The sequence below is a fragment of the Aotus nancymaae genome, unplaced genomic scaffold (genome assembly GCF_030222135.1).
Source record: "Aotus nancymaae isolate 86718 unplaced genomic scaffold, 86718_ANA_hifiasm-v0.15.2.pri h1tg000025l, whole genome shotgun sequence".
Taxonomy (NCBI): Eukaryota; Metazoa; Chordata; class Mammalia; order Primates; family Aotidae; genus Aotus; species Aotus nancymaae.
The window spans coordinates 24,630,699-24,647,255 of NW_026988438.1; the positions used below are offsets into that span (position 1 = coordinate 24,630,699).

Here is a 16,557-nt window from a genome sequence, read left to right on the forward strand (position 1 = left end):
CTGCCTTCAACTCAGAAATTTATACGCTTTTCCAAGACTATCTAGTGCCATCTGCTGGATTTACATGTGATAAAACCAAATAAGGAAGGAAAAAATACTGTTATTAAATAATAATTCCCGATCCTTTGGAAGTCGGCTACAGTTACTTAGGCCACTGGGCTTTCCTTACTCTCTAGCTCTTCTTTCTGTACCTTTGACAGCAGTTACAAACTGACTTGTAACATCCCTTGTATCATTCAAGTTCTTGCTTCACAGAGAACACCAAAGCAACTTGATTTTCTCTACCTCTTATACCATACTCACAATCTTCTATGCATTCTACACACATACTTTCCTCCTCTGATGAGAAAGCTGTAATTCTGTATAAAATAAATCCTGTGAACTGTGGCTTGGGCTTAATTCTTCCCATTCTCAAGACTTTGCTCTATGAACTACCCCATAAGCCCTAGTTCAGGTCCTCCATGGCCTCTATCTTCAATCTCTTTGGCCCTATTAGAAGCTACCCATCTATATTTAAAGCCGCTTACATCTCTCCCATCTTAATAAAATGTTGACAAAATCCTCCCTTCATCCTACATGCCTCTGCAAGCACAACATTCTTCTCTTCTTACTTCTTCACTGCCAAAGTGTTTCCAAGAGTTTCCAAGCTCCTGTGCTCATTCCTCATCTCCCACTCACTATGGAGCCATTTGCAGTCCAGCATCTGCTCTCACCTACACCAGAATGATCACCTGGTAATAAGTCCAACAGTCCTAACAGAACCTGATCTAACTTAGCCACTCCCTCCTTTCAATGCTCTCTTCTACTGGCAACCATGATGCTAGATTCTCCGTTTCTCTCCCTGCAGTCTCCTCTGAGGCTTCCCTCCTTCCATCCGTCCCTTCAATGGTGGCACTCCTCCAGTGAGTTGGCTCTGCTTCCCCAGTTGCCCTGGGTTTCCCCATGCTGCAGAGATCCACATCTTTACCTCTACCAAATGTCTATCTTGAGCTCCAAACCCAGAACTTTCACACATCTCCAGGCATCTAAAATTCAAATCAAGTAAAACTTAACTCATTAAAATTTCCCACCTCGGTGGGAACTGACTAGTCTTCTTCAGGGTTGTCATTCTCCAATCTGCTTTCCACATCGGTCAGAATGATTTTCTCAATCCCCAGTTGGATAATTTCCTCTGTGTAAAATCCTATAAGAGCAACTCACTGACTCCAGGATAAAGTCCAAATTCTTTAAAAGGCCCTTGAACTCTCGCCCCATTTCCCCAACCAACTTCCCTCCCGAGTCGCTGTCCTCATTCCCCACCCACCAATCACACATATGCACTCAAACTGCAAGCTCAAGCTATCCAGAAACACCTTCTACTGTCTGCACGTGTCATCTTTCTTTTCTTTGGGTAGGCGTGACAGAGAAGGGCCCTCCAAGCCACTGTACATTCTCTCCCTATCTGGAGCACTTCTCCCTTTCTCCCTGGCTAACTTACTCAGCGGTTTAGAAATTACTTCTCTCAGCAGTTTCCTTTATCCCACGCCACCCACAGTCAAGACCCACCAACTGACTCCAATGCACCCCATTTTCTGCTGTTATAGTACTATATTGTACCTGTCTGTTCATTTGTATTTCTCCCTTCTAAACTAAAAGCTCATGAGTAGACAAATTATTTTTTGTGGCCTTTTACATTCCAACAGCCACACAGTGATTGCCATATAAAGGACATGGAACAAATCTTTACTGAGCCAACTTATCACTTAATCACAAAGGATCTCATTCCTATAGGAAACAAGTCCATATATCACAAAATGGAAAAAAGAAAGTTAAAGACTAAGTGATGTTACTTACTAGAAAACTCCTTTCTTCAACACTGGAATTCACTTGACATTTTATTTTTAAATAAATATGACCTTCCAAAGAAGATAAAAAGGGGACCTGCAAAGAAAACAGGTAAATTATTTGCAAAAGAGGTTCAAAGTGTGATTTTTCTGCATAAACTATGCATAAATTATAAACAGAGACTATTACAACTTGAAAACACAGCATTTTCTAAAGTTGGAATATAAAAGGCATGGCCAAAAAGCCATTGGTTCCTTAGCAACAAATACTTTTGAAGAATAAATTCATTCAAGGTAAAGCTTGACAAAACCAAAAGCCCTAAGTCTCAAGTTAATGTGAGAAGGAAAACAGAAGACAATACTTGTGTTTATCTATTCTCCATCAACAGGAGAATACACTCAGTAAGAAACCGGATAAACCAACCTGTAAACTCACACCATACAATACCACCCAGCAATAAAGAACAATAAACTGCAGAAATGGAAAAGCCGGTCCTTGAATTCATGTGGAATTGCAAGAGACCCCAAACAACCAAATCAATACTGAAAATGAAGAACAAAGTTGAAGGAATCATATTTCCCAATTTCAAAACATAATGCAAAGCTTTGGTAATCAAAACAGTGTGGGCTGGCTAGACATGGTGGTTCATGCCTGTAATCCCAGCACTTTGGGAGGCCAAGGAGAGGGGATCACTTGAACACAGGAGCTCAAGACCAGCCTGGATAACATAGCATGACCTCGTCTCTATTAAACATAAAAAAAATTAGCCAGGTGTGGTGGCACATGTCTGTAGTCCCAGCTAGTTGGAAGGCTGTGGCAGGAGGATCGCTTGAGACCAAAAGTTCAGGGCTGCAGTAAGCTATGATCATGCCACTGCACTCTGGCCTGAGCAACAGACCAAGATCTTGTCTCAAAAAAAAACAAAACCAAAAAAACCAGTGTGGTACTGGCATAAGAACAGACATATCGACAAAAGGAATGGAATTGAGAGTCCAGACATAAACCCATACATCTTATGGCCAACTGATTTGACAAGGATGCCAACACCATTTAAAGTGGAAGAGCAGCCTTTTCAAAAAATGGTGCGGAGAAAATTAGATATTCACATGTACCAAGAGTGATGGTGAACTTCCAACCTCGTACCATTTATAAAAATTAATCCCAAATGGATAATATCCTAAGTATGAGATCTAGAATTATAAAACTCTTAGAAAGGCCAGGTGTGGTAGCTCATGCCTGTAATCCCAGCACTTTAAGAGGCTGAGGCAGGTGGATCGCCTGAGGTCAGGAGTTCAAGACCAGCCTAGCCAACATGGTGAAACCCTGTCTCTACTAAAAATACTAAAATTAGCTGGACATGGTGGCACATGCCTGTAATCCCAGCTACTCCGGAGGCTGAGGCAGGAGAATTGCTTGAACCCAGGAGGCAGAGGTTGCAGTGAGCCAAGATCGCACAATTACACTTCAGCCTGGGTGACAAGAACAACAAAAACAAAAAAAACTCTGGACCAGGCGCAGTGGCTCACGCCTGTAATCCCAGCACTTTGGGAGGCTAAGGCAGGTAGATCACGAGGTCAGGAGTTCAAGATCACCCTGGTCAACATAGTGAAACCCCATATTGCAGGTGCATGCCACCATGCCCGGCTAGTTTTTATATTTTTATAAATATTTATATAAAAATATAAAAACTAGCCGGGCATGGTGGCATGCACCTGCAATCCCAGCTACTCAGGAGGTTGAGGCAGGAGAACTGTTTGAACTTGGGAGGCAGAGGTTGTAGTGCCATTGCACTTCAGCCCAAACAACAAAGCGAGACACCATCTCAAAACAACAACAACAACAAAAACTGTCTTACAAAAAAAAAAAAAACAAGGAAACCTACCATATAACCCAGCAATCTCACTTCCAGGTTATTTATCAAAAAGATTGAAACCGGGTTCTTGAGGTGATATCTGCACTCTCATGTTCATTGCAGCATCATTCACAATAGGTAAGAGGTGGAAATAATCTAAGTGCCCATCAATAAATGAAGAGACCAAAAAAATGTGGTACATACATACAATGAAATATTTTTTAGCATAGAAAAGGAGATCCTGTCATACACTACAACATAAACAAACTTTGAGGACATTGTGCTAAATGAAATAAGCTAGTCAGAGAAGGACAAATACTACACGATTCAACTTAACATGAAGTCCAAAAGTTCAAGGCTGCAGTGAGCTATGATCATGCCACTGCACTCTGGCCTGGGCAACAGACCAAGATCTTGTCTCAAAAAAAATACACCAGTGTGGTTTGATCTTATCCAAAAGGCTGAGAAGCAACATATGAGACCTTTAAAGCAGCCAACCTCATAGAAACAGAAACCAGAGTGGTGGCTGCCAGGGACTGAGGGAGGAGATAGGAGGAGATGCAGTTCAATGAGTATAGAATTTCAGTCATGCAGTGATTCTCGTGCCTCAGCCTCTCCTGTAATCCTGGGATTACAAGCATGTACCACCACACTCAGCTAATTTTTGTATTTTTAATAGACATGAGGTTTCACCATGTTGGCCAGGCAGGTCTTGAATTCCTGGCCTCAAGTGATCCACCAGCCTTGGCCTCCCAAATTGCTGGGATTACTGGCATGAGCCACTGCGCCAGGCCAAAAAGAAGTATTTAAAGGAAAGGAACCTAAATATGTAAGAAAATATTCTTAGCGACTTAGCAGAGAAGCAAGTTTGCCATAAGCAACAAATTTTGCAGAGAAAAAGAGAAATCAGTTGAGCCTTCAATGGTGGAGCATGGGTTGAGGTAGACTGGCATCTGAAGAAGCGGAGGCAGAGCTAGCTCTCCCTACCTGCCAGTTCTCCCCAAAAGGAATTTTGCTGAGTAAGTGCTGGTTGAAGACAGGTCTGAAAAGCAGAGAGAAATCTTGTAGACGTGCAGTACTTAGATCTCAAAGTTCTGCTCAAAGGTGGGGCCTGACACCATTCTCAAAGCATTTAAAGCAAAATTTGAACCAAATCTATCCATAGCCTAATTTCAGCTCAATTTCTGATTATATAAGAGACCAATCCCTAATCTATACAGTCTGAAAGACGAAAGAACAAGTTATTACCTATTTCAGTCTCTACTGTTCTTTTCTAATATAATATCTAGCCTACAATTAAAAAATTACAAGACATGTAAAAAGGTAGGAAAACATGGAACTTATCAAGCGGAAGAAAGAAATCCTGTCAATAGCAGATCCACAGATGATCTAAATGTTAGAATTAGGAAACAAAAACATTTATACAACATTAAAATATTTAGAGGAAAGGATGGAGAAAATTAAGTGAGAAGATGGAGAATTTCAGCAGAGAAATTGAAACCACACACACACACACACACACACACACATGCAAAAGATCCAGATAAAAATTTCAGAATTAAAAAACTGTCTGAATTTAAAAATTCACTGGATAGGCTTCACAGTAGACTAGATCACATCAGGAAAAAAACAGGTGAACTGGAAGAACTGATAAATGAAGCACAAAGAAAAAGAGAATTAAATGAAAACCAGAAAGAATGTTACAGACCTGTGGAAAAATAGTCAACAGTCTACATTAAGTGGAGTTTCAGAAAGGAGAGACCAGGGCAGAAGAAATAGCTTTAAGAGACAATGGTTGAGTATTTGCTAAAACTTATAAAACAGCTAACTACAGATCCATAAAGCTCAGTGAAACCCAAGAGGATAAATACAAAGAAAACTACAGGTAGGCACATTAAAATCAAACCGTTAAAAACGCAAAATAAAAAAGCAGAAAAGAATGACGGCTGGCTGACTTCTTATTAGAAACAATTAAAGCCATAAACAATAAAATAACACCTTTAAAAGAATGTTAAGGTAAAAACCTGTCAACTTAGCAGTCCCAGTGACAATATCTTTCAGCAATTAAGGCAATATCAAAACATTTCTGGACAAACAAAACCTAGAGATTTCATTTCCAGCAGACCTATATTACAAGAAATAATAATGACAGTTCTTCTTGACAGGACAATGATCTCAGATGGAATTCTGAATCTACAAGAAGGAAGAACACCAGAAATGGTAAATATAAGGGCCAATTTAGAAAAACATATCTTAAAATTTCTTTTAAAAATTGATTCAAGAGGCTGGGCACAGTGGCTCACACCTGTAACCCCAGCACTTTGGGAGGCAAGGTGGGTGGATGGCTTGAGCTCAGCACTTCACCACCAGCCTGGGAAACATAGCAAGACCCCATCTCTTAAAAAATAAAAAAACTGATTCAAGAAAAAGTAACAACAGTGCATTATGTGGTTTATAACAAAGAAATATTGGGATGAGCAAATTAACTATACTGTTGTGAGGTTCATATTGTAAGGCACATGAAGTGGTGTAACAGTATTTCAAAGTAGACTGTAATAAGGTAAGGATGCATACAGTATTTCATAGCAACTACTAAACAAACAAACAAACAAAAAACAAACTGGTAAGTACAGCTAAAAAACCCAAAAGAGTAGATTAAAAAGGATTATCAAAATAATTAATCCAGAAGAAGACAGGAAAGGAAAAACAAAGCAGCAAAGAACAGATGAAACAAATAGAAAACAAATAACAAAATGGTAGACTAGGAGTTGGCAAATGTTTTCTGTAATTTACATAGACTATACATGGTTCCATTCAGTCGAGAGAAATGTAAACAAATATAAAGATGCACTTTTTGTGAAATATCTTTTGATCTTATACTGAAAATACAGTTTTTATATGAGTGCAGGACTGCTATAAGAAAGGCATACCTATAGACTCTAATATAGGATTAAAGGAAGGTGAAGGATCTTCAGCTGGAAAATTTAGTATCAGCAAAGGATGGTTTGATAATTTAGAAAGAAGCTTTAAAAATGTCAAGATACAAAGGAGAAGCAAGTTGTACCAAATGACACAGGAGATGAGTTCCCAGACACCATAAAGAAAATCAATGAAGAAAAAGGATCCCTGCCTGAACAAGTTTATTTTTTGTTATTGTTTTCCAAAACAAGGTCTCACTCTGTCACTCAGGTTGGAGTGCAGTGGTGTGATCATAGCTCACTGCAGGCTTGAACTTCTGAACTTCTGGCTCAAGCAATTCCCCCACCTCAGCCTTCTGAGTAGCTAGGGCTGCAGGAGCGTACCTCTACTCCCAGCTAATATTTTTTCATTCTTTGATGAAAAAAAACCTTTTTTCATCATCTATGTTACTTAGGCTGGTATTGAACTTTTGGCTTCAAGTGATCCTCCCACTTTGGCCTCCCAAAGTGTTGGGATTGTAGATGTGAGCCACAGTACCCAACCTGAACAAGTTTTTAACACAGATAAAAGTGCCCTATTCTGTGGGTGGGGGGTGGGAGGTGGGGCGTGGGGGAAGTCACAAGAAACATGTATTAGTAAGGAAGTAAAGTGAGTACCATAATTTAAGGCAGAAGGGATAGGCTAACTCTACTGTTTTGTGTGAATGCAAATGGGTTTATGATCAGAACTTCCCTTATCTATAAAGCTGCTAATGCCCAAGACTTGAAGGGAAAAGATAAATGCCAGCTGCTATCTTCTGGTTATACAAGAAGGCCTGGATTGGTTCCATCAATAATTTGTCCCTGAAATCAAGAATTAAATGGTAACATACAGATATGTATTATATATATCTAAAGTAATACTGACTTCTGAGTCAAGATAGAAAGGAAGATGGAATTGTCTGTCATTCCTATTGCCCAGGGAAAAAGAATGGCATCCCAACTGGATTAATCTTAGTTAAGTCTAAATTTGAGTTTCCACTATAATTAGTTTCTAACAATTTGATCCTCTAACCTAGTAAAGATTACTTAAAGGGGGGAATTCTAAGACAAAAAGTATAAAATTTCAACAGACTAATTTCATGAGATGAACTTCCAACTGCCTGAATTTGAAACCGATCCACAATGTAGAATCAAAACATCATATGCCTCATCTTTCTATTTTGTAAAAATTCCCTTTGTGCTTTTCCTTACAATGACTTTTAAGTTCCTTAGGCTCTTTCCTCTCAATGCTATTTAACAGAATTCCATTGTTTAGCATAGAGAATGCTACTGATAACAAAAATCAGAACCATGAGAAGAAAATGTGCCCTCTTACTCTATGGCTGAGGAAAAGTAGACAATATTTTTGGTTAGAAGCTTGTCCTGATAAAGAAGTGAATTGAAAATATTCACAAAAAGGTCAAGTTACTACCTCTCCCCCTAGTTGAGTGTGGAGGGAGACTTGTGTGAAAATGTATGATACTATTTTGTTTTGTTTAACACAGGAGTCTTTTAAGATATCCACACTTCAAAGATTATGTTAAGAGCTGTAAAACACAACCTATAACCAGGGAGACTGTGTAATGTGTTATATGCTGGGATATTTTTGAGGGTGAAAGGTGCACCATTAATAATTACACAGGGCCAACAGGCATAAACTGGACAGTTTAGGGCATTCCAGAATGCCTAACCATTTTCTTCAATCCCAAAACTCTATAATCCTAATTGGTTGTTTTACTTCAAAATTGTTTGCCCTAATAATATTTAAATTGACATTTCCTAAAAGGTATAAATACCTATGAGGTTGCTTTAAGTCAGAAGAGGAACTTTGGGACATCCTTCTCCCTTTATCTATAATAGTATAATAAAATCATCATGGTTTTGGATTCCCTATTCAATGAAAGGGTTTGAAAGTCTGACTCATTAAGATCTGTATATTTAAATTCCAAGATACCAGGCTTTAATTGAGATCTGAATAGCCTCAAATAAGATGGCAATCCACTGACAGTGATGTCCTAAATTTGTAGAGCAAACCAACTGGATTAACTTCAACAGAAATTCCATTCTGAAAGGACCTGAGGGATAAGCCCTGCGATTGTTGTATTACTGGTCAAGGCACCAGTAAAATAAACCAAGACTCCCTTGTACTGACAGTATCTGATAAGACAGGAAAGACATGTCTACTCTTTCAGTGACAATCAAATAGGATTATTACATGAGTATAGAAGGTCTTAAATTTTTCCCACCAACTTCAAGACCATTTAAACTTAACTATTTTAAATATTCTCCTACATCAAACCCAAGCAATTGGAACAAATATTTGCTTCCCCTCCTCACTCAGAAAAGCACAAAATTTGTTCCAGATTTTACTTCTAAATTGTACTGTAGCTGACTGAGAAAGAGTCTTATGAGTAAAAGACACAACAAATTAAATTGAGTGGTTTGATTTTGCACTCAATCATGTGGTTGGCTATTTAAGTTATAAATTCAAAGGAGTTAAGTGAATGGAAATATAATTTTAATTTGTAAATGTGACATTTTGATTTAAAATGGCAGCCAAAAAAGTTTTCAAAAGAACAGTCTATATTTAAGATATATAATTGAAATCTCTTTCATTTTAGAGATTAATGAAATCTCTTACATATGTAGAAATTGGCTATGTGACAATACTGAGTAAAAAATACAGTTCGTAAAATCCCAATTCTTATGGTTATCTAATTTGTAAATCCTATTTTAAGAATTTAAAATAAAGAATACCATCCAGCATTTTGTTAACTAGCATCTCTTTAACCCGGAGAAAGTTTGTAACTGACCTTTATAAGAATATTAAAATTCTTTAGCTGGGCACAATGGCTCACTCCTGCAATCCTAGCACTTTAGGTGACCAATGTAGGTGGATCACCCGAGGTTGGGAGTTCAAGACGAGCCTGGGTAACATGGTGAAACCCCATCTCTATTAAAAATACAAAAATTATCTGGGCATGATGGCATGCACTTGTAATCCCAGCTACTCAGGAAGCTGAGGCATGAGAATTGCTTGAACCTGGGAGACGAAGGCTGCAGTGAGCCAAGATCATGCCACCGCACTCCAGTCTGGGTGACAGAGTGAGACTCCATCTTAAAAAAAAAAAAAAAAAAAAAAGAAAGAAAAAAATCTTTAAAAAGCCTTCCAAAATATATTATTATATTCAGTATAATTTTAGTGTTCAATGTATTATAACCTCAAAATTAATAAGCAAAGGGTCATCTAGATAGCAATATACCTATTAGTCAATTAAAACCATAAAAATTTTCTACTTTTAGCCAGGCATGGTGGTTCACGCCTGTAATCCCAGCACTTTGGGAGGCCAGGACGGGCTGATCACCTGAGGTCAGGAGTTCGTGGCCAACATGGTGAGACCGCACCTCTACTAAAAATACAAAAATTAGCCAGGTGTGGTGGCGAGTACCTGTAATCCCAGCTACTTGGGAGGCTGAGGCAGAAGAATCACTTGAACCTGGCAGGCGGAGGTTGCAGTGAGCCGAGATCACACCACTGCACTCTAGTCTGGGTGAAAGAGCAAGACTTTGTCTCAAAAAAAAAAAAAACTGCTTTTATTTAAAACACCACCAATAGCTCTTCCAGTACACAGGAGACCAAAAATATTGAATAATTTTTAGTTTTAAATATAGTTACTAATTTGGTATTCTAATTGTACCTAGAAAAATCAATATTAAAGTGAATATAGGATTTTAATGAACTATAAGAGAGAAGAAAAGACCCAAACACCAAACATGCATTCAGAAAACAGAAATCTTTCAAAGAAAGCTTTAAAGTATTATAAGAGTAAAGACAAAGACGCCCATTCGTAAGAGTCTCATGATAGAATAATGTACATAATGTCCTTAATTATTCAAAGTAAACAAAAAAGATAGAGTAGTTAGTAAAACAAATACATGTAGATCAAAAATTAAGGATTGATTTTTAAGCTCATTAGTTTCAAGCAAAGAAAATAACGCAACCTTTTCCTGGAACAAATAGCCCAGTAGCTCTCGCTCTCTTACATCATAATTTATCTAAAACAGACAAAATAAAAGACAGAGAAAAAAAGACCCAGAATCACTCAACTGGTTAAACTAGCTGAATCACTAAATAAAAAGTAACAAAAAAATTTTAAATTAACTTGTTAAAATACATTTATGCATTAACATAATCAAAACTTCAAATATAGTCTGCTTTTTGTCCATCAACTCAAAGAAAGCATTTCCTAGAATTTTATATTGTTTCAGGCTAACCTAATATTCTGTACTGGATAACAAGACCCTAGAGAAATGAGGTGACTTCGCTCTATGTTAAAGAGTAAATCGGCCAGACATGGTGGCTCACATCTGTAATCCTAGCACTTTGGGACGCTGAGGCGGGCGGATTAGTAGGTCAGGAGATTGAGACCATCCTGGCCAACATGGTGAAACTCCATCTCTACTAAAATACAAAAAATTAACTGAGCATGGTGGCACACGCCTGTAGTCCCAGCTACTAGGGAGGCTGAAGCAGGGGAATCGCTTGAACCTGGGAGGCAGAGGTTGCACTGAGCCGAGATTGCACCACTGCCCTCCAGCCTGGGCAATAGAGCGAGGTTCCTCTCAAAAAAAAAAAAAAAAGTAAATCGCTAAGGGCAAATACTAGAAACCAGGCCTCCTAATTTTTATACTTCATCTCTATATTCTGACTATAGAAATCTCATATAATATAAATTATCACTGTATTATATAGAAGTCAACTCAAGAAATAAAATTTGCCTCTAGTTCTCTCACTCCTTAAAATGGTTTTGTTAGCTATTTAAAAGTTATTTCACATTATGGTGAAAAAGCACTCAATGTGATGTTAACACAGATCTGATTTTTGAAGCTTCTAATATGAAAGGGAAGCATGAAAAGGAAATCTCTTAGATTCATAAGTACTTTTCTAGGAGATTAATCTACCTTTCACTATCTTGTCAAAACTAAATTCATAAAATATTGCTCATTTCAAAACACAGGTTCAAATAGGCTGGCCGGGCAAGGTGGCGCACATCTATAATCCCAGCACTTTGGGAGGCCAAGGTGGACAGATGGCCCGAGCCCAGGAATTCGAGATCAGCCGAGCCAACATGGCAAAACCCCATCTCTACAAAAAATAGAAAAATGTAGCTGGGCATGGTATCCCTCGCCTGCTGTCCCAGCTACTTGGAAGGTTAAGGTGGGAGACCCTGAGGTTGAGGCTGCAGTGAGCCATGATATGGCCACTGCACTCCAACCTGTATGACAGAGTGAGACTCTGTCTCAAAAAAAAACACAGACGGGGGTGGGGAGTCGGGGAGAGATAGCATGGGGAGAAATGCCACATATAGGTGAAGGGGAGGAAGGCAGTAAATCACACTGCCACATATACACCTATGCAACAACCTTGCATGTTTTTCACATGTACCCCAAAACCTAAAATGCAATAAAAATAAATAAATAATAAAAAAACACAGAAATACAAATAGGCAAGATATTATGTTTTAAAATTATAAACTTAACATCTAAATGCAAGAAGTAATTCTTCTTTAGTCAGAAGTGAAACTTAGAATAAACCAGCATTCACTGAAGTTCTAACTATTAAAAGGGAGAAATACTTCCAATACAAAAAAAAAAAAAAAAAAAAATCAGCAAAACACTCTTACTTAGCAAAAATGTGCAATTCTAAGAACATGTGTTTTCAAAGATTCCAAATACCTAAAAGCATTGTGGCATTTCAATCTAATTTTTCTAAGATTAAAAACAAATGACACTACACCCTTACAAATAAAGTTGGATTACCTTGTCCAGAGCAAACTTAGTATTTCCTGCTGAAGCCAATGACAATGTGTAAGATCCGACAAGGGTGAAGTTGCTGGTTCGCACAGCATTGAGACCTCCTGGACTGGCCATGACTGTGAAGAACAAAGAAATTAAGTTTAGTTCAGAATGATTTTTGTAAGTACAAGTAACAATTCCTCACCCTGCCCCAGTAGGGGAAAATTAAGCTGCCACAGAGGAAAAAGACTGCCTCATTTTCCTTCATCTTTAAATATAAGGGGGGAAAATCAGCTTATTTCCTAAAGAAAGAAAACTATTATTTTAAGGGAGGTACAAGCACTCCTTAATAATTGGGATGGATGTATTTTTAAAGATATAGACCTAAAAATGTATGCATAAAAAGCAACTTCCCAATAAAAAACATGGAAAACTTCAGTGCTAGTTAAAATGCAGGGTGACAAAATCAGCAGCAGAAACTATCTCTGCACAGGTCTTCTTAGTAACTCTCTTGTGCCACAGAGAAGAAAGAGACCAATAGCCCAAAGGAAGTGAGGGAAACCAGCTCCATCCTAATTCCCTTTGGAAAAAATGTAGGCCTAAAGTCATTCTGAAGAAGGTCCTTTCCTGGCTTAGAGGCATTCCAGTTCCCAGTGAACTAGAAAGAGGCATTTCTGACATGAGACAATGCCAGTGATGATCAGTAAAGCTAAAAGAAGTAAAACTCTACAGTATGGATAGCACAAAACAAATCTATAGAACAACAGAAGTTGAAAGAGTAACACTACCTGCTGCTAGACCTGAATGACGTGATGACTGGTACCTCTATGGTGGTACCTAACAAAGGTGCAAGCAAACTGCATGCTATTCTGGCCAGTAATCTTGTTACTAAAAAATCTACATAGAAAATATTACTCCAAAGGAGACCAAGGTAAATACTCATAAATCAAGACGGCCTATATATATGCAAATATTCAAGTGCTTAGTTCCTTACCTTATTCTAAAGTTTCAAATAGTTCAAGGTACACTCACCTGAAGAATGAATGTTGCTTTTCTTAAAAAAAAAAAAAAAAAAAAAAAAGGTGTAAAGAAGAAACATAATTTATTTCCTTTATTTGATACAAAGATTTAGATATGAATCACAAATCTCTTTTAACACAATAAGGACTGCATTTCAGAAAACACTTTTCCTATATAAATTACAGGGATTTTCCTCCTCATTAACATATGTTAAAATTTTCCATAGTGCTAAAAGTTTAGAAATGGCTAACCAATTTAAAATTGTATGTATAAGATGAAGATTTCTCAAGAAAGCTCAATTTCTTAAAAATTCTACTTACTGTGGTTATAGACGTGAGGAGTCGCTTTGGAGTAATAGCCTAAAAGAAAAGATAGCTTACTATATATTTTTCTTATTAAACATTAAGACTCAGAATGTAAAACTATCCAACCTTGACAAATTCCCACATAGAAAATAATTAATTCTTAAATATGAATACATTACACTTGAGTCCCTGATTAAGGCTTTCTTATACTGTTAGTCCTTTTTTGTTAGAGCTGAAAAAAAAAGTTTTTAAAATGATGGCTTAAGAAAAGAAGAAAAGAACAAAGACTAGGAAGACTGGAAAGCAAGCTTATGCCTGCAAAGTGACCGCATAATTCTTAAGTACTGGTTTAGAGAACTTATGAAGAAGAGAGCTCAGGGAAAAGTCTTGAGAAAAGTTTTAAGCAGTCATAAAAGTTAGATGTCAAGTAAATATAGAGAAAACAGAATTATCCAGCCTGAGTATATCAGGAACTTAGAATCATGATCACTCACAGTCGACTTTCAGTATTCATACCTAATTAACATAGTAACTACATATTAGAACATGAAACTGATCCAAAAACATCAGAAACATTAAAAGTTGTACGTAAAACCGGTATGATGATATCTATTACTTCTGACAAAAATATTTTTACTGGGTTTAATTCTCACCTTAGACTTGGATGTTTTTCTCTTCTTATCAAGGCCTGAGGGATCTTTCTTTTGCACCTACACACGAACCCAAAGCATAATTAATTTATAATCTGATATTGTTCAGAAAAAATATACTCCTGATTATTTTAGAAGGCTTTATCAGCTTACCAAGCTGTAAACTTCAATATTTATTTCAAAGTCATTGGATACATCTTGCCTGGAAAAATAAAGCATTAAATAAGACCTTGATAGAAAACCTCAATCATATAATTAAAAATGATGCTACAAATACTCTTCCAAGACTCTGAGAGTAAAGGAATCCACTATGTCTTTAACTAAAGACAATAAAAATTGTTAAGAAGTCTACTTTTTTCCTATGATACAAGTCTAAAGTATTTCCCTCTCAGTATTTTACAACTCACAATCTTCAATTATAAAAGCAGTAATTATTTTTCAAACTGCACTTCGATTCTTATTTAAAAATAAATGTTTCACTAAACATAAACATCTTTTCATTAAGACTGAATGTTAAGTACATTATGAGGTTTAAGGCATATGTTAAAAATCTCCGGTCCAGGTTTAATATAGGTATCATTTCAAAATATGTAATATCTATAGTCACAGAGAAAAAAGGTGATACTCAATAAAAGACAGAAACATGAGTTAAAGCAACAAATTGAAAAATGGGTTGTCAATATAAAAAGAATGTGCATAATGCATTTCAAAGATTATAAATGCCATCTGAATGCTTAGGCTATATCAACTCTATAAAAAGAAAAATGTATTCAAATCATCAAAAGCCTAATTTACTTACAGAGTAAATGTAGTAGTGAATGTCAGAGCATCACCGTTAAGAGAGTTTGAAGTGCTTGCTAATGGTGTGGCTACCATATTTTCAGCTCCTGCTTTTAGTATAATTAAGTAATAGTAATTTGCTGTATCTGCAAGAAGTAATCACATTGCATAGTGAGCACAAGCAAAATCAGATATAGCTAATCAACATTCTGGAATATCAAAGAAATAAAGGAATACTGAACTGATTTTTATATATTTTTAAAATTACTAAAATCAACTTTCCAGATACAAAAAGTTAAATAAGACTTAACTGGCAGTATAATCCTGAAATAAGCCTCATCAAGGTCTCTCCCCATTATGTAAATTGAAATAATTTCACTCCACATTCCTCAATTTCTGCTGACTTTGAATTTTACCTAATGACCCTTAATTCTTAACCAATAGTGTATACCTCAAAAGGATAAATTATGGTTTGCTATTTCAAAACTGAGATTAAAAACTGTATTTCCATAAAAGTTACTCAGAGATAAATTATAACAAAAACATAAACTATTTCTTCACTATTTGTTATTAATAACCATGTACCTGAAGACACATCCTAAATCATGAATAGATTTCTGGCCACACCCCATCAAAATCAGATGACAGCAAGAATTAGAACCTAAGTTACCCCATTCCTACAAAAATGCTCAAACTTTTCACAATCTCCATTTACTTTCCCTATACCTGAAATTTACTTCTCACCTATGTCTAGCACTCCTTTCCCTCAAAAAGAATGTTCCACACAAATAAAAGTTATTTTATAAAAATTTTAAAAACCGTATCCAACATTTAATAAAACTTTATATTCAAACTTTCAGTAAGAGCAATGTCCATTATTGCATAGATTAGTAATCCTATAAATATCTGAAGTTTTCCCTTATTTTTTATTAAATCTTGATAAAAGGATCTAAAGGCCAAAGATACAAACTTTGCATTGTTATGCATGATTTACTTGTTTCTATCCTGTATAATCCAATCTAGGTGAGGTTCATAATTTAACACACAACCTAGAAAAATCACCACCATACCTGGTTTCTGAACCGTACTGCAGACAAAATCTGCTTTTAGAGGCAAGCGGATTTCTGACAAAGTAACCGATCCTTTGGATGGGATAAATTCACTTTGGGATACTGGACTAGCCTTATTCTTCCTCTGAGGTCCTTCATTCTTCAATTTATTCAATTCGTCAATCAAAAGTGTTCTCTTTTCAGCTATGTAAAATATGAAATATTCCAAATATAAAAATTGTTAATGTTTCTAAATGAGAGCAAATTCACCAAAGTGTACTGATGTGGAAATTGTACAGAACAGCAAAGATGAAATCAGTAATGCTATCTTTATAAAACAGA

At 36.6% G+C, this 16,557-nt stretch overlaps 1 protein-coding gene across 3 annotated transcripts in view; it reads right to left on the reverse strand.

The window, feature by feature from the left end:
* The window catches only part of ANLN (anillin, actin binding protein), a 62,617-nt gene that overhangs the window by 12,009 nt on the left and 34,051 nt on the right, over nucleotides 1-16,557 (reverse strand). For 2 of the 3 annotated variants that reach the window (XM_064380452.1, XM_064380451.1), the window contains exons 14-22: nucleotides 16,237-16,419; nucleotides 15,186-15,312; nucleotides 14,540-14,588; nucleotides 14,390-14,446; nucleotides 13,752-13,790; nucleotides 13,444-13,465; nucleotides 12,436-12,548; nucleotides 10,618-10,671; nucleotides 1,834-1,920 (exon numbers count right to left, since the gene is read on the reverse strand). In XM_064380452.1, coding sequence (XP_064236522.1) covers nucleotides 1,834-1,920; nucleotides 10,618-10,671; nucleotides 12,436-12,548; nucleotides 13,444-13,465; nucleotides 13,752-13,790; nucleotides 14,390-14,446; nucleotides 14,540-14,588; nucleotides 15,186-15,312; nucleotides 16,237-16,419 — 731 coding nt within the window. The remainder of the gene's footprint in view (nucleotides 1-1,833; nucleotides 1,921-10,617; nucleotides 10,672-12,435; nucleotides 12,549-13,443; nucleotides 13,466-13,751; nucleotides 13,791-14,389; nucleotides 14,447-14,539; nucleotides 14,589-15,185; nucleotides 15,313-16,236; nucleotides 16,420-16,557) is intronic. The other variant, XM_021669348.2, reaches the window with a different exon arrangement.